This window comes from Plectropomus leopardus, chromosome 2, assembly GCF_026936395.1.
Source record: "Plectropomus leopardus strain MGB_pleo_1.0 chromosome 2, ASM2693639v1, whole genome shotgun sequence".
Classification (NCBI taxonomy): Eukaryota; Metazoa; Chordata; class Actinopteri; order Perciformes; family Serranidae; genus Plectropomus; species Plectropomus leopardus.
Genome location: NC_142177.1, coordinates 22,330,913 through 22,349,225, shown reverse-complemented (window position 1 = coordinate 22,349,225; position 18,313 = coordinate 22,330,913). Strand labels below are relative to the sequence as shown.

General features: G+C 38.1%; 2 protein-coding genes across 3 annotated transcripts in view; one reads left to right on the top strand and one right to left on the bottom strand.

Annotated features, from left to right (window-relative positions):
- The window catches only part of eya2 (EYA transcriptional coactivator and phosphatase 2), a 36,616-nt gene extending 28,155 nt beyond the window's left edge, over nucleotides 1-8,461 (top strand). For both annotated transcript variants that reach the window (XM_042495232.2, XM_042495222.2), the window contains exons 11-16: nucleotides 2,036-2,094; nucleotides 2,887-3,047; nucleotides 5,376-5,490; nucleotides 6,560-6,681; nucleotides 6,806-6,906; nucleotides 7,287-8,461. In XM_042495232.2, the coding sequence (XP_042351166.1) occupies nucleotides 2,036-2,094; nucleotides 2,887-3,047; nucleotides 5,376-5,490; nucleotides 6,560-6,681; nucleotides 6,806-6,906; nucleotides 7,287-7,367 (639 nt within the window). In that variant the 3' untranslated portion in view covers nucleotides 7,368-8,461. The remainder of the gene's footprint in view (nucleotides 1-2,035; nucleotides 2,095-2,886; nucleotides 3,048-5,375; nucleotides 5,491-6,559; nucleotides 6,682-6,805; nucleotides 6,907-7,286) is intronic.
- Nucleotides 8,462-11,248: 2,787 nt separating this feature from the next.
- Nucleotides 11,249-17,848, bottom strand: tgm5l (transglutaminase 5, like). Its single transcript, XM_042494003.2, has 14 exons — nucleotides 17,735-17,848; nucleotides 17,423-17,605; nucleotides 17,088-17,321; nucleotides 16,572-16,690; nucleotides 15,942-16,070; nucleotides 15,017-15,194; nucleotides 14,640-14,775; nucleotides 14,369-14,472; nucleotides 14,009-14,248; nucleotides 13,851-13,913; nucleotides 13,553-13,762; nucleotides 13,303-13,460; nucleotides 12,149-12,285; nucleotides 11,249-11,677 (listed from the first exon to the last, which is right to left on the bottom strand). The coding sequence occupies exons 1-14, from the start codon at nucleotides 17,739-17,741 to the stop codon at nucleotides 11,524-11,526; spliced, it is 2,052 nt and encodes a 683-aa protein (XP_042349937.2). The 5' UTR covers nucleotides 17,742-17,848; the 3' UTR covers nucleotides 11,249-11,523.
- Nucleotides 17,849-18,313: the final 465 nt, after the last annotated feature.

Genomic DNA, 18,313 nt, shown 5'->3' with positions numbered 1-18,313 from the left:
CTGCTGTCATAACTGTAATACCATCAGAAGATCACGTAATTACAAGACAGTCTGATTAATCAAAGTCAGAATTTCCAGTTGAAATGCTCCTATTTAAAAAAAATATATATATATTTTCTAGGATTTAGGGGCATCTGGTGGTGATGATTATAGATTGCAACAAGGTGAAACTTCTCCCATGTGCCAAGTGTGATCTAACGGTTAGGATTCCTTTAGTGTTCATTGTTTAGGAGGTTTTTACCACACGCTGAATTACCCACAGGGGTCTCCTCTCCGAAACAAACAAAGCAGTTTCACATCACAATTCTGTGTTTCTCGGACTCGGTTTGGTGTGTTTGAGACTGGCATCTAGCCCAGGACCTGCAAATGTGTGCTCAGCTTATTTTTCATCCAGACGTTCACGAGCCAAGTTATCGACACAGTTCTCTTCCTCTCCAAAACAAATCAACCTGGTGGTTTAAACCAGCAAAAACACTGAATAAAGCGGTTTTACATTTTTTTAAAAATCTGTGTTTTTTTCTAACATTGCTCATCGCAGAGAGGCTTCAAACTACAGTGTGACACAAACACACAAACTGCCCTGTCTAGAGCCAGTGTTTGGTTTGTCCGTTCTGGACTACTGTAGAAACATGATGGTGCAACATGGGGATCTCTGTGGATGAGGACCTGCTGCCTATATAGATATCAACAGCTCATTCTAGGGTAACAAAAACACAACAATTCTATTTTCAGGTGATTGTACACTAAATAAAACATACGTATTATAGACAGAATCACTATATTTCTTTACAATAACTTTGTGATAGAAAACCCTCACTTAATTTACAATAAAATCAAATAGTGCAGAACAAAGGCTGTCAGACAGCCCTTTGGTATGGGGAATTTAAGCCGTTATATCAAAGATGCTAGCAAAGCAACAAACCACATAAAATAAACACAGCAGAAACATCAGACAGCACAGACCACCGTGTTCAACTTATAGTTACAGCTAAAACGACAAAAGAAATAAAAGGTTTACCAACTTCAGAAATCTCCATAATTTAAATAATTTGACAGTTGTCTACCTGGAAGTTAATGTTTTTATCAGTGCAAAATCACAATGAAGCAGTCTATATTATACTCCATTTCTGCCATAATATCCCCCCAAATGCTACTTGCTACTTGCTTGCAGGGGTGGGTGGCACATGAGTGGGAGGTGGGCTGCAGCCCCTGGAAATTGAGCTATGTGGAGGTGGAGGGAAGATGAGGTAGCGTCTCCATCTGGCTTTTAGATGGCTGAAAAGTGATAGGACACCATGTCTGTCTCGGGTCTCTGTGTGACAACTAGAAATTAGACTAGGACTCAGTTTTTGCACGAATGTGTGCATGGTTGTGTGTAATGTGAATTTGAGAAAGGAGGCTGTGGGCTTAAAGCTGGACTAAAAAATGTGAAAGTTTTTTTTTTGTTTTGTGTTTTTTGAGAGACAGTTATTCAACATACCTCTGTATTTCCTCCTTGCCTGCTATGATGGGTTTATGCTCCTTGGTTTTGTCTTCATCCAATCTTAATAACTGTTTTCAAGTTTCTGATTTAACTGCGTATTGCTGAAGGTGCTTTGGCTGTAGCTGTGCGTTTTAAGCTACAGTGTGGTTTGAATCCCTGCGGTTTGGTCGGCTGCATTAACATCCAATAGAAAGGAAAAGCATGCACACCACTGTGCTCGTCAAAGACAATAGGCCTTTCTTCAGAGGATTTTTTAACCAAAATATTGGACGCACTTTAAAAAAAATGCAGATTTTCTTTACTTTAATTTACTGTGTGGTTACACCAGGATCGTTCAGCCGCATTGACTGTCCTGTATCTCTGGCGCCTCACTGTCCCGTGTCCCAACACCTTATTTTCTCCTTCCTTGTCTTTTATTTTAGCTTGTTTTACTATTATTACTGTAAGTGCTATCGCTCCTGCAGGCTCCCCTGAAGAAGAGGGACCTGCCTGTACAGGGCTCCACTTTGAAATGGATCTTTTGATATATCCGTTCTCTATTTCAATTCCCAGGAATGTGACCAGGTTCATATTGATGACGTGGCATCAGACGACAACGGACAGGACCTGAGGTAAAGCGCCTACTGTGTTACTGTATATAGAGCTCTGCTGAGAGACTCTGACAGTTCTGCTGTGGCTTGTGAACCAGACTTGCCCTCTGGGTTTTAGTGCGCAGGAGGAAAAAAGAGATGAGACGAAGAGTTTTTGCGCGTCTGTGTTTGTTCATGCATGCAAGCATGTGCATGTCTTTTATTTTACCGACTTCCACAGCCATATAATATGTCACAGGATTATCCAACGCTTTCGTTTCTCATCAAAATATCTCTTTATCATTCCCTCTGTCTCCCTAAGTCCAGACGTTTTACTGCAGAAACTTGTTGAAGCACTTTAGGATACTTTTAGGAGTGATTTGAGAAAGAGCCAGACTGTACCAAAGTACTTTTTTTGAAGTATTTATTTTATTGAACTTGGCCCTTTTCATTCTCAAAGATGTTTTTATATTCATCCCACCCGCGCTGAATGTATATACTTCATGATTTCTTACTGACAAAGCTTTTTCATTCATGACTAAAAAGTGATTTTCAATTTAACAGTGTTTCTTGTCCCTGAAATTTTTGTGGTTACACTGGCTCACCTCCCTAAATTTGATAAATGGTTCAAGCACTGCCTTCTCGTTCATAACCTGAATAGCTTTAAGTCACTTCGTAGAGTTAGAAACTGTATTCATAAATATAGCTGTACCAGTTCTTAAATCAATCCCTCTGAAACACCAAACATGGTGCTTCTATAAGATGCTCTGGAAAAATGCAGTGTGTGTCTTTATGATGTATATCCTGACTATTTCCTGTATTGTGATCCTGCAGCACTTACAACTTTGGGTCGGACGGCTTCCAGAGCCCAGCAGGGGCCGGCTCTCTGTGCCTGGGGTCAGGGGTTCACGGAGGGGTGGACTGGATGAGGAAACTGGCTTTCCGATACCGCAGAGTCAAGGAGATCTACAACACATACAAGAATAATGTTGGGGGTAAGCTCCACTCTTATTTTAACACTGCTGTGTAATAGCAACATAGATATTTAGATTAGGTAATGAGGATTATGTGTGTTTTCTTGCAACAGAATTAGAACGCATAATGAAAGAAAAGGTAACAGTAAAATTAATTTAATTTTTTTTTGTATGTGTGTTTATTGGATTTTGATAAACCTCTGGTATTACAACAACAACAAAAAAAAACTGTAAACAAGTAAGGTACAATGCAGAACATTCACAGGAAGCCATCCTCTTAACATAAACTGCAAAGACAGGACATCATGTTGAGTACTTTTTTGAGGTCCAAAATAGATAATCAAAGAGTATTGACGGTCCAAAAGAAAGAAAAAGAAAAAACAGCAAATGGGAATTCACATTATTTTCTTGTAATGAAGGAATTAAGGCAAGTAGACAAACATAGCCTTCTGCCCCTCTAGAAATGTCATAAAACGTCCCTCATTCAGAGCAAAAGGGTGTGACAGAACGGCAAGCAAGGCTTGTAAACTTGATCTAGAATTTGGCTATGCTGTGTTTTGGTTGCCTGATATCAACTCGTTAACGGTTCATTTTCATCAGGCATGTCCAAAGCCTGGCCCTGGGGCCAATCGTGGTCCTCAGACCAATTTTTAGCAGCCCTTGGCTTGACTTTCAAAATGTACTATTGCCTGGCACACAATATTTGTTAATCAAGCATGATCAATTTTCATTTTTTCCCTTCAACTCAATGATAGGACTGTAAAACAGCTTGTAGACATGCATCAAGCAGGAACTAATGTGTTTTCATAAATAGACAGTAAACTAGTAAACTGAACGGTTGCCTAGCAGCAGAGATTTCCTGCCATGAAGCAGACATAGCCCCAGCAAAGTGTAGAGTGGACAGTGAGGAAGGCTGCTTTCAGGAATTGTGTAAAATTGATTACATTATTAGTGAAAGATGAAACTGTTGCATTTGTATTGTTTGTTTGTATTTTGTTGTTTTTTTAATTAGCTATATGATGAGAGAAACACTATTTTCATGATCAAAATTAGTCAACTCGGACGCAGAGTGGGCAGATTCGAAGGTCTGGACCCAGGCAAGTGTTTTGCTTGTCCTAAGCAATAGACAATCATTTTCACAATTAGTTAAGTTTTTTTTAGTTAAGTTTATTTAACAGGCCATGCAGAACAAAACTGTTGAGCCGAAGCTTAATTGCATCTGCAGCCTTTCACAAAAAGTATAACAAATATATGGCATTAAAATACATTGCTTGGGCAGTTACACCTGCATCTGCATGAGACGTAGAAGGCTTTCAACCAACACCAGTGTAAACCCTGCTGCATGATTACATGATGTTCAGAACAACAGATGTAAAAGAGCCAAAAATCCACGAAGGATGGGTGGGTCCAACAAGTACATGTCTTTGACCCAGGAGACTGGTGTTTGTGTCCTGTGTGGAACTATAATTCAACACTGAGTTATTTTGAGTCATTGATCATGTCAACCACAAGTATTTCCTAACTCTAACCAAGTAGTTTTGTTGACTACACCTAACCGTTGACCACTTCTTTGTCACAAGTAAACTCAAGTGACTTATCGCCAACCCTCTCTGTGTCAATATACAATGCAAAAGGCTGCCCCCGGTGTTATTATAATAACTCCAGGGGCTTCTGCCCAAGCGTCAAAATATGTTGAGTACGGATTAGACCACATTGAAGCATTTACCTGCTGCTAGACCATAAGCTAGACTTCCATTTGAACACAGCTCAGCCTCAGACCACAGCGATTTTTCTGGGTTTTCTTTGTTTTTGTTGGCTATCAAGTTATATAAGTGTCCTGCTTCAGAAAAGTACATGATGTATTTTTGAAGCTCCATTTTGTGCATTGACCAAACCAGTTGGTGATGAAATGCTGTGAGCATATGATGATAAACACCTGCTCCTTCTCAGAGGAATCTTTGCTTAAGAAATGGGTCCATTACTGACGTATTACCCATTATATTAATTGGATCATGATGTGGTGAAAAAGGTAAAAAGGCCTTCTTAGGTTTGTTTGTCAACTATGATAATGAGTCAGAGCTTGTTGTTCTTTATGGACCCTTGTGCACTGCTGATTACAGCTGGCTGCTTTACCTCTGCTGGAAACCATATGTCTGAGGTTTTGGCTGGAGGTTATTGTGTGAGAATCGTCCAACCAAAGACTGCAGACAGTCCTGCTGTCAAAATATGATTTTGCAACGTCTAAGTAAATTAGATTTTTTTTAATGCATCGCAGCTATACGGGTTCATGTACTTGTTGTTTTGTTTCAAAGACTGACCATGAAGCTTGTGCTTCTCCCTGATGGGCAGGTTTGCTGGGCAGCCCAAAGCGGGAGGAGTGGTTACAGCTGAGGAGAGAGATGGAGGTCCTGACTGACCTGTGGCTGACTCAAGCACTTAAAGCGCTGGCTCTGATCAACTCAAGGTCAGTTCATGCTGTCATGGCTTCATTTACATCAGCTGCTCAATTAACATCAGCTGTTAGCTCCACGGTGTTTAATTTAATTATTTTTCTCCAGATGCCCAAATCAAAAATACAGATTTTTCCTGTTTACCTGCAGTGTTATTTATCAGTCAAGAATGTTTTGATGTGAGTTGCAGAGTGTTGGAGATATCCTCCATAAAGATGTCTGCCTTATTTCCAGTATAATGGAACCAGATGGCACTCAGCTTCTGGTGCTCAAAACACAAAAAATACAGGCACGCGCGCGCACACACACACACACACACACACACACACACACACACACACACACACACACACACACACACACACACACACACACTGCCCAGCAATGTCTCTTCTCAGAAATTATTACACAGTTACTCAAAATAATCCACTCACCTTGTTTCAGCAGTGATGTAGTTGGTGGGTGTAGTTTGATAGAAAAATATAGTTCCTACATTAAACTGCTCACAACAAGGTCTGTGAATTATCTTGAGAAACCAGGTCATGACTTCTGGAAAGAGACATTGATGTTAAGTTTCTCTAATTTTGACTGATTGATTGATTGATAGATAAATAGCACTACAGGTAAGAGGAAAAAAAAAATTATATGGGGGGAAAATGTCCCTTTAAGGTGACATCATTTAATAATCATCTATTTTAATTTGTCTTTTTTAGTTTGTGTTTTTTAGTTTGTCTTTAATCTTTTAATTTATTCTTTTATTCTGTCTCCATCATTTTGAATTCCATTATTAGTAATATTTCTGTGCTTAATGCTTTTATTCTCTGAATTGTATTTACTCTTATAGGTATGGGTTGTTGTTTTTTTATTTTTTTTATTTCTGATTTGTAATTTTTTCTCTCTTGTTTAATTCTACTATTTAGTCTGGCCTTGGTTCGGCATTATCATTTGGCCCCAACCCTTCTTGCTTCTGCTTTGCATTGTCGTCAAAGCACTTTGTAAAATCTGTTTTCAAAGGTGCTATTTGAATAAAATGATTGTTATATTTAGCTGTGGTATTAATGTTTCTGTCCTGTCCTGCTTCAGGCCGAACTGTGTGAATGTGTTGGTAACCACCACCCAGCTCATCCCAGCCCTCTCCAAGGTGTTACTGTACGGCCTGGGCTCTGCTTTCCCCATAGAGAACATATACAGTGCCACCAAGACAGGTGAGGAAAGTTTAGGGAAGAAGAGTTCAGGGAGAAAAGGACAACTGTGTTTATTGCAAATACAAGTCTTTCTTCAAAGGTTTCATTTGAAGTCATTTTAATTTGATTTTCCCTTTTTCCAAAGGCAAAGAGAGCTGTTTTGAGCGTGTCTCTCAGAGGTTTGGTCGGAGAGCGGTGTATGTGGTGATAGGAGATGGAGCCGAGGAAGAGTCTGTGGCCAAGAAGGTATAACTCAATCTGTTGTTTAACGAGTGTGACTGCTGAAAAATGGGCCTCAACTAATCAGTTACCTTTAAGACACACTCAATTTCTCCTGCTTCTATGTCTGAGTTTGAGGTTTTTCTAACCTTTAGAGTGAAATGTCTGACTTTTTTTTCTGGATTTGGCAGTTGGGCAAATATCTTATTTGTATTATGCTTTTGTACATTACAGGCTAACATGTTATCCACATATACTTTGTAACATGCTGTAATCCCCCTCCAAACCACAGTCTATAATTCACATCTGTGTTGCATCTGCCAGAGCACTGCAAGTTTCTTGCCTTAAGTTTGCATGTTTTACATTAAAACCTGCATATAATTTAGATTTTATTTTTGTTTTCTCAGAAGAACATGCCGTTCTGGAGGGTGTCCTGTCGCGCCGATCTGGAGGCTTTGAGCCATGCACTGGAGCTGGACTACCTCTAGAGGGCGCCAGCTGTCACACTCTGCTCCTCCAGCCCAAATCATGAGAAGCTCCTGAACTCCTGAGAGCAGCTACAGACTGATTCAGAGAGAGTCAGTGTTTCTATTTAAAGGCTTTGCGCAAGGCATTTGATCCCTAATGAGCACCCAGGTGGACAATTTCACTTCAAAGCCAAAGAAACTGTCAGGATGTCGAAGCAAGGCTGCAGTGCATCTATGACACATAAAGATGAGGCCAAAAGTGGTGGACCAAAATAAAAGACCAAAGACAAACAAGGGACCAAAGCTTCAAAACTAACCCCAGGGAATTATGGTTAATACTGCATTTTTTTCCTTTTTTACTTTTTAAAAAATATGTTCATCTCAATTTTATGAAATGTGGCCCACTTTTGTACACAAAAAAAGTGATGCACTGAATGCAAAATTGTACATTCTGTGTATTGAACAGTGTCTGCATGAATGAAAAGCTCCAGTTGTTCTGTGTCTTTTTTTGTTATTTGTTGTGACACTAAACCCCCTTTTCCACTGACCATTACTATTTTAAATACAAAATTAGAAACGAGACTTAGAAGGAAGATAGATTTTGCCTTTACGATTATTTTAGAATTGTTTTATGAATATTTCAGCTAGATAAACTTGAGATAATATTGTCCTCATAGGTAGAGGCTATTGAAAATAGTCTGTATTTTACCATTAAAATGTGAGCTATTTATTATTGGTTAAATTCACAACACAATGAGGTAAAAACAATTTTGGAGCTTGACATAAAAATATCCCCTTCAAAGACCAAAAAGATCTCTTGTAAAAATGTTTTCATGAGAAGCTGTCTTGAAGATGCTGTATTATAGGTTGGTGCTTGAATCCTTACTTTTGATTCTGGGTTGTAAATGTTTGTCATGTTTTAACCCTCTTTCTGTTCTTTCCTAATTGTCCTAATAACCTGTTTGTAATATAGATGAACTGGTATGGTCGTGCATGTGCCGATTACACTGCCTGTCAGCTTAGCTATGATTTGTATATAATGCTTTATTGTGGATTTGTTTTGACAGACAGTTAAAATAGATAAATACAAATAAATTAATTGCATTGTTGGGAAAGGTGAGTCAAGTTTCATTTCATTTCAAAAGAGTTTCACACTGGACCCGGGGGCGTATGAAACAAGAGGAACTAAATGACAAATAATTGTTCCTTGTGTGGATTACATGTAATTATCAGGAGTTTGAGAAGCATCTTATTCAGAATGAACTGCAGTCACTTTTCTTTCAGGGAAAGTCTCCCTCTTCAGGGTAGAAAAAGAACTGCCACAACAAATCAACCTACTAAAGCAATAACACACAAGAGGGAGTGGTGTATTGACTGTCAGTGGACAAGACAATCACAGCTGTGCTGATATTCAGCACAACAGCACAGCCTCGATTAAGGAGGATCACAAGTGTCACAGAAATAGTAATAAGGCATTTAATTTAATTGATAACTAACTGTACAATATAAATAGGCTTAATACATTTCTTTGCAAATTTCTTTTTTTAAGCTATAAATTAGTTATTTATTAATATAAATGTGTTATGTTTTCATGGTAAATAAAAAAGAGGAATTATAAGAATTAACAAAAAAATATTACTCCATCAATAACTAGTTCAATTTAAAAAGGGATCTACAAAAACGACTCAAATAGGCAATAAATATATAATTCAAAAATACATTCATGAATACATACAGTAAAATGCAGTTTTACAAGAGAAAAAACTACATTCACAAAATGTTAAAAAATTTGAAACAGGTCTTTAAAACGTTTGTATGTGCATTTCCCTCATCTTTTTCCCTTTTCTTTTTGTCATTATCTATTTATGTATTCTTTTTTTTAATTATTTACAAATCAAATGTTTTTGAAAACCTTTTCATACTTCTTTTTATTGCCCATTAAAACATCAAACAATGATTTACTTTGCAATTTAGTCTAAAGTTTAATAAATAAATTTGCAAACACATTTATTGATGCATATTTCAGTTTTAGGCCAACAATTAGTTAGCTATTAAGTAAATGCTTTACTGCTATTTCTGTGACACTTGCGGTCCTCCACAGTGGGATAGTCGAGTCTGATATTGCTTTTATACAGCAGCCAAACAAATATTTAATGCCTATTTTTAGCTGTACAATTAGTTATTACTTAAATGCTTTATTACTATATCTATGACATTTGTGGTCCTACATACCCGAGTGTGATAATCAGTGCATTTATACAACAGGTCTACAAGCGCCATTCAGTAATTTATTAATTTTATTAAAAGCTGATCATTTTAATTTATTTATTTAGTTCCGTCAACACAAATAGTTCATCAATGTGTCAAGCGACACATGCCCTGCACACTAGCTTGCAACGTTTTGTAAACAAGGTCTACGCGTTACTGCAGGCCAGCTACTTAGTATAATGCGAAATATCTGTATGTTTTCATTTATCATGTATCCAGTGGAATAAGAGTTTTGGTGTCACGCGTGTGATGCCAATAAGTTAGCAGCTTCATCAGAAGATACATTGCAACAGCTTCTGCTGTCATATGAGCGCAGCCCCTACCTGCAGGTTTGCAGCAAAGTATCCCGGCTTCTCTTCTTCCCTTCGTCCTTCTCTGGCGACCATTCATCGCTTAACTCAAATGTTATTTGTGGAAACATGTTCCTATGTGCAGTGCAAAGTTTGGTACGACGACCTTTTGATGTTGGCTAATTCACGGTTAGCTTAATTTCAAAACACCTGTAGAGCGGAGTGATACATGCGTAGTGAAAGGTCCCGCTGTGGTTGCACTGTCAGCACTTACTTAGTGCCTCTCGCCCAGTCAAATTGCTTGGTCGGGACTAACTGTGGTATAAATACTATAGGAACGTGACATTATTATTATTATTATTATTATTATTATTATTATTATTATTATTATGATAAATAAAAACCGTGAAATTACTTTATTTTTATATATATATATATATATATATATATATATATATATATATATATATATAACAAAAAAAAGGACTTAGTCCTTACAAAATATGGACAACTGACTTGCATAATATATTGAGCATATTTTATAACAGTAGCCTACTGCAAGTTTACTTTTTTTCTTTCTTTTTTTCCATGAAATGTTATTGTATACAATAGAATAAGGGTTTGTAATTTTCTGCCACGGAGTTAATCACTTTACTGCTAAATGAAAAGAAAGGCAGACTCAATGCCAGTTGTAGTGTCTTATTTTAATATGCAGACTTTGTTCTTTTTTTTTGTCTAAGTGATTATCATTGTTAGAACTTAAATGAATATAAATCAATGAATGTAAAAATGATTCATTAAAATCAGTTAAATGTAAACGTTAGTGCTTTTTAATTCAGATCATATTTTACATCTATGTGAATTTGTTTACAAGGCAGACCTGCCACATCCAACATGACAGACGCGCTGATGTATGGCCAACACAGTCAATGTGGCGTCTATGTATATGTATCTATGGGCCACATTACAATCACGATGATGATTTATTCAATTTTATTCTGTTACTTGTTTTGGCCTACTCACATACCTCCGTAGTTTACATTTTCCAATTTAATGCACATTTTTGCATGAGTATGAGTTACTTTGGATGTATGTGACTGTGTATATTTATTCTATATTATTGTTTTTGTTTGCAGAAAATAGATAACATGTCAGTGATCGGTCTGGTTTGGTGGCCAAGGGGAGTTTTGGCTGCATTAAGTGATCCCAAGATAAAAACAAACAAACAACAACAACAACAACAAAACAATAAAATGTGACATACAGTAGTTTTTAACACTTTTTATATATTTTTTTTATTATTTAAACCAAGGCAAAAAGCACAGAAATCCAGATAAAAATGTCTGTTTAAAAAAGTGTGAATTTTAATGGCTTGAACACAAATAGCACAATAAATCTCAATAAATAAATAAATATAATTTACATTCACATTTATATCATGCAAAGCCAGTAATCTGTAGTTTCTACTGCAATGGATGCCACCACCTTGTTGTCATGTTCTGGCTGTTCTAGGTGGCTATTTTTGTTTTTACATCAGAAAATAAAAAAGCAAATCAATGCTGACTTCAGAAATGTACCCAAATGTGATACCTGAACAAAAAAACACACACAAACAGGGCCTAAGCTCTGTTGACAGAGACCATCTTGAAGCCTCTTATAGTGGAGTTGATGTTTGAGAGGGCCATGCTGGCCTGCAGCATTTTGGTTCCCACCTTGCTGGGGATGAAGGTGATGTGCTGCTGTGCTTTTCCTCCTGGAGGCAGTGAGTGCATCCTGCAGAGAAGACACAGAGAAAGAAAGAGTTCACTAAATGTTGAAGTGCTACTTTGAAGTGCAGTGATCACAAATACCTGGCTCCAATTGTGTGTTGCGACAGCTAAGCTATAATTATTACCTTGTGAATGTCTAAATTTAGCACACATAGCAAGGCTAAAATTTTTTTATAGCTAATCACACTTAATCACTCAAATAACCCTCCCAGTTCCTGTGAATAATTATCGGCCTTCATCTGCACACAGCAGTGGAAAAATTTGTTGTGCCACACCTGCCTGAGTAGAAACGTGAGCAGCACAATACAAATGTAACAAGCCTACATTCCTTTAAGAATACTGTACTGTCATACACAGTGACACTCCCTTTTTGTGCATTCTTCAGCTCATTTGTTTTACAGCCATTTATGATGTGTATAAAACGTCATTCAGCATGCACGTGAGAAGATGAAAACAAGAAGTTCTTCATTCTTACCTGTAATGAGCCTTGCCCTGCATCAGCCCGGCGCCAGCCACTGTCAGTACTCCACTCACCGGGTGAGAAAATGGGTTGGTGAAGGTCACTGTGGCAGCGTGCTTTTTGTTGGGCACAATAGAGTCTTCATTTGCAATCTGAAGGAGAAAATTGTGTTAATAAATCCTTATATTTCACTCATATTACTCTTCAAGTAACTCTAAAGTGAATCATTGTCATCACATTCTGCATTTTTCCTACAGCTCAACTGAGGGGAGACACTGCAGGTGAAAGCTATTTCATGCACTTTTTTCATTTTTTGAGATTTTGGGCTATTTTAGTTCAATGATATTCATCTTTTTAGACCAGTGGAAAGAAAATGTCCAAACACACACATTTAGGTGTGTTTTTTAGTCTTTCTGTTCTGGAAATGTTAATCAGAAAGTGTATAGATCATTAGATAATGGTGAGATAATTAGACAATTTGTGTATTTTCAAATTTTAAACAACATGTAAGTAATCATCTGGGGACGTTGCATGGTATATCCATTAGTTAAAATTTGTATCCTTTATAAGTGTAGTGTCTTTTATTTTACTGAGAATGTATAGGACTTTACACAACATACGGTTCCTTTAAATCTATTTTCTGAAAAATGAGTTTCTTTTCAAACTCTGAGCCTCTTTTGTTGTTGTTTTTTAAACTTTTGGCTCTCATATGTCAACAAAATTCAACAAGAATTTTGAACCTGGCTTTATTCAATGTTCAGAATTTTTGTCCTTGAAATCGTTGAGCAATTAATACATTTAATTAGATATTGCCTCATTTACATATTTAAAATATCAGGAAACTTGTAATACAAAACATAACTGCCTTAATGTAAGTTATAAGCTGGCAGAGTTTCACAAAGATATATATTAATTAAATTTTCGCCCTATTCACCTGCAGTGACTCCACTTAAATTAAGCTTAATAATGCTTTGGGCCAATCAAAGTTTGTTTTTTGTTTTTTGTTTGTTTTTTATTGCTTCTGCACATCACATAAGAGAAGGCATTTTCTAGATGCCTTGTGTCAAATTTTACACATTATCCTTTTTTTTAGCACTGCAAATGTTGTGTCAAAGAGTTGGGATTTTTACAAAAAGTAAAATAAATGAAAAATGAATTTTCTGAAGTACCTCTATTGTAATATGTGAGCTGGTGATGTTAAACTCCTCTGATGCCAGGACTTGCTCATGACTGACTGTGTCCTCCAGGACGACTGCAAGGTTGATCAGGTCATCTCCCACCACATCCTCATACTGCTCCGGGAGGATCTGCTGGTGGAGAACTTTGCCTGGAAAGGCAGAGGGAGAAAGAGACATTTAAACAACAGCAGTCTTCAGAAGTGAGGATTTCAGTGTGTAGATGAGTAAAAAATGAAATTACCCTCCATGGGCGCCAGCTGAAGGACACCATGGGATTCCCAGAAGGTGTCTGTGGGGCTGTGGTTGTATTCTTTAGCCTGGGCGTTGAGATGCACCCTCATCATTTTGGCCACATTCTGCCTGTTGACGACTTTCACTGTGAAGCGGACAGGCTCCCCGGCAACAGGAGCTTTATCCAGGGTCAGGGAGACTGAAACCCCCTTAGATGGATCTGCAAAATAATCATGAATAGGGCTTTTGTATGAGATGATGTGTGTTTAGACAGATGGCTACTAAATGTACTGAAAATTCAAAATTACCTCTTTCTAATGTTGAGTCATCCGACATTGTTGAACTTCTTGATGATAATGATGGAGTTGGACCTATTTCGTAAAGATTGAAGGAAAAATATAAGTATTTATGCCATATAGTGCCACTTTTTTAAATTAAAAAGTGAGCAAATCAATGAATTTCATACTTTTGATGTACTTGTAGTCTCCGGTGATGTTCTGGTATCTGGGGAAGCTAATAGCTTTGGTGCAGATGAAGGATCCCACTCTCTTTGTGTCTTTGCTGTGGCTGACCACGCGCCCATCACTAACTACAAATGAGTGAACGTCTGCATTCACCTCAGCGTAAACAAAGGGGATGTCAAAAAACAGGTCAATACGGCGATCCTTGATTGCTTTGACTGGGGCTGGCCCACAGCAGAACACTCCTAGGACAAAAGAAGAAGGGAAAGACATTTACAGTGATGTTTATTTCAAGACTGGAATTACTGTCTCGCAGTTGTATGTATATTCCATGTATGCCATGGAAGACCATATTTCTCACACACCTCTGCTCCTCTCCTGGGGGGTCGGGTCCAAAACCTGCCAGCCGTCCATGCCAGATCCCAGATCCTGACGAGTCATCCAGCACTCCACCCACACATGGAAGTTCCTGTTGAGAAGAATAAAAAAAAAAGATATCACAAAGCATAAATAGACTTTTTTTTTTCTTCACAAAACTAAACAAATTGATTCAAAAAGTGATTTAATAAGCCAGGATCACTGTCACAAAAAGTACAATTACCTCTAAACAGATTTAAAAGGGAAATCATGACTAACCATATGCTGTCTTTGCTGAGGTTCAGTTTCTGCCCCGTTTCACTGTAGTACTCCTCAATCACCAGGTTGTCATTGGTGTCGTGAGCAGAGTTGAAGTTCGTGACAACACGGCAAGGAATGCCAAGAGCTCTCATGACTGGAAGATGTCATAAAACACAGACAAAAATTAAAACACACTGACTGACATATCTGAACATTGTGTCACAGGGAAAAAAATATTTGGCATCTTAACAAGACCGATAAGGCATCAATCATGACTACATATTTTTTGAGGCCTTAGCATGAGTCAATGAAGACTGAACGAACAGTAAAGTAAAGAGTGACTGACTGATTTTTTTCAATATGATTTCATTTCTGAAGTTTGCTGATATAATCACCTGTGCACATTACAGCTGCAAACACCCAGCACTGTCCATACTTGACCGGGCTGTAACCAGACGCAGCCCACTGTGTCAAAATGTCCCCACTCCCAGTCCACGAGGAGGGAGGAACACCGTCTTTGTAGCTACCTGTCCAGTTCCCCTTCAGCACACCACGGTCATCTTCACTGTTGATCTGAACATAAAAAAAGAACATAAATGTAATTTCCATTTTTTCCATTTCAGATCCCACACGTCATAAAGCATGCTGGCGCCTCTCACGGGTTCCCAAGATGATTCTGGTTTACAGAGTGACAGTTTAATAATTACTGTTTCACCTGTTTCACTGCTATAATTTACAGTGTGCCTGTACATGACAATTAGCTTTCAGGACTTTGCAGAAGGTATGCATTTATCTGCAGAGCACACTGTCCCAGTTCAAGCCGCAACATGTTTTTAATACGCAGATGCAACACTCGTGTTCTCATGATATGCAAATAAAATAATGGTGAAGCAGAGCACTTGTAGCACGTGATTATCTTTTAGTTTGTGTCTACAAGTTGTGTTACAACTTACAACAATTACAGTACGTTTCTGCAAACCATGGATCTGTTACATTTGTATGTTGTGTTAAATTTGTACATTTTAGGCAGCAAACATTCTTAATATATTTTATTTTATTTTGATTTTTAATTTCATGTTGTGACACACTGTGGTTGGCGTGTGGTTAGATTTAGGCACAAAAACTTTACTCAGTATTAGGAAAACATTAGATTTTGGCTTAAAGTGCCCAGTTTTTTCACAACAAATATGACTGGAAATGTACTGACAAGTCATTAAAAAGCACAGTTTTTCCTGTTCTTCTTGTTATAAGAGACTCAAATCATATGCGTGGAATCTAACGTACAGTGCACACACTGTTAGGGTTTATGTTGTGACTCACCATGGCAGACACGACCCGGCTGATGTAGACAGGGCTTTTTCGGCTCAGGTAGTCCATTCTTTTGTTCTTTTGGTGCTGAGGGCTGACTTGGAGCAGATTCAGGCACGTCTCCAGAATATCAGGCTCAAACTTCACAGGGAGAGAGAAGAAAAATTAATTCAGTGATTTAGTGATGGTTCCTTGAGAGAAAGTTAAGCATATTCTAATAAATAGATGCTTAACTTTCTCTCAAGGGACCAATATCTGAGGTCAGGTTTAGGATTGGAGCTTGATAGAGGTCGAAATTTGGGAATGTTTTGTACCTGTTAATATTTGTCTACAGAATTGTTGGGTTTTTTTACCTCTACCAAAGTATTTATTGTAGAGCAATTTCCCACATTTAGTTTTTACTCAATTTTTTTCTGTTTGTTTCAACTGATGTTTTTTGAAATGGTTTAATCCAACTCAAAGTATTAAAAGTATATACTGTAAGTGGACACAAGCAATACTTTACCATTACAATAAATACTACATTTATTTAATTAATGGAATACAACATTTAAAGAAAAAATCAATTGTAAATAACCTGATGTGGTTTTTTTCTCTTTAAACATTTGCAAAAATTGTAATCAGGAGATATCCATTTCATACCTGATCAAAGGACCAAGGTCTCGACACAGTGTTCATCGCCGTCCCTAGATACAGCAGCCCAGAGTCGTTCAGGATGTACTCCTCTCTCTGGTCCTCGAAGGGAATATACACAGTATCCTCTGCAGGAAATAACCATGACATTTAGTACATTCTTGTGTAGTTACATTTTAAAATACACTGCCATATACCTCATAAAGAGTAAGGCACATTTAAATTTTGCTCCTCTTTTTTTGTGGCAGACATTTGCTCTGATGAATCTGTATCTTTCAGCTATGATTCACAAAGCCAGCCACACAGCACATCACCACTGCACTGCAGACTCCCATAAAAGAACTGATTGAAAGTGATGACTGCATGCCTTACATCATGATGAAGTCATTCAGTCCCACAGAACCTTATCTGTGAGTGCTCTTCTGATTTTGTTGCTGCATTATTATAAGCTATCAAAACCTTCTGAGTCTGCAAAACTGTGTGACCTTCCTAAAAACATCTAATGAGTTCACTGAGTTGACTCACCACGACACCAGGGATTGCAGAGCAGGATGAATTTGCCGAACGCGCAGGTCTTCATGCCATTATTACTGATCACACACACCTGAAATCTGTAGCGACCCACCGAGGCAGTGACAGGAGAGGAGATGAATATGGAGGGGTTTTGGAGGTTCAGGCCATTTGGGTCGATATAGGCGCTCCAACGGAAAGGGCAATCCTTCTCGTCGAAAGTGACTGGCATGACCACATACAGGTGACCTGGGGTGAGGAGAGAGAATTACAATTAGGGAAAGGGATTTAAAATTCTGGTTGCATAATGGTCATTCATTTAAAAAATCTAAAATCTAAATGTGGACTACCTAGCATCACTTTGATCCTCAGACATTCGGTCTTGGGGTTGAAGGCTCGGCCCCCCAGCTGCAGACTGACTTTGAACGGGGCTCCTCTTCGTACCACCAGGGCTTTGGAGCTGCTGAAGCCCTCTGTCCTGTGTCTCTCCTGGTTTTCAGATTTTTCCAGGTTGACATTTTGAATTTTCAGCTCTGCAAATGAAGAAACAAAAATTAAGAAATTGCTTTAGAAAAATGCATTCAGATGGCACTTAATATAAGAGATCAAGAACAAAAAGGTAGACTAAAGACACAAAATGCCTTTGTGAAGACAAATCTCACCTTCCATTTGTTAATGCCTCTCTGTCAGTGGTTTGATTTGTGTCCCAGCTGTTATCCTCTGCCGCTATATAAAGCTTTGCCCAACCCTCTGAAAGCATTTCTCACGTGGCAGTGTGAAAATGAATTTTGTTTTTTTTTTCAATTGTCACTAAGGCCCTCAGGTCACATGTAAAAAAAACATACACCGCAAAGAGAGACACTCCCCCTTGTGACAGTTTTGCAGGTGAACAGTGTCACGCAGACTGCCATGAGTAATGTGACTCACCCAGTTCAACAGAAGGGTGATTACGTTAGTTTGTTGGGTGTGAACGCTGGCAAAAACCTGCAAAGTTTTCTGATGCATATATGAGACCTGAGGCAGGAGCAGATATACTATTTTACTGAGCATATACTGCAAGGATGAGTTTGGTACTGTGCCACATGTATCTGCCCTTCTTCCGTTTCTTCTTTTGGGGGAGGTTACTAATATAACTCTCGCAAGATTTAGTTGGAAAGCAAGACGTAATTAATGACGCTGTCATCAGAGTTGGTTTTCAACTAAATGAAAACAGAGTGCCTCAGAAGTCCAGGGTTTTTTTA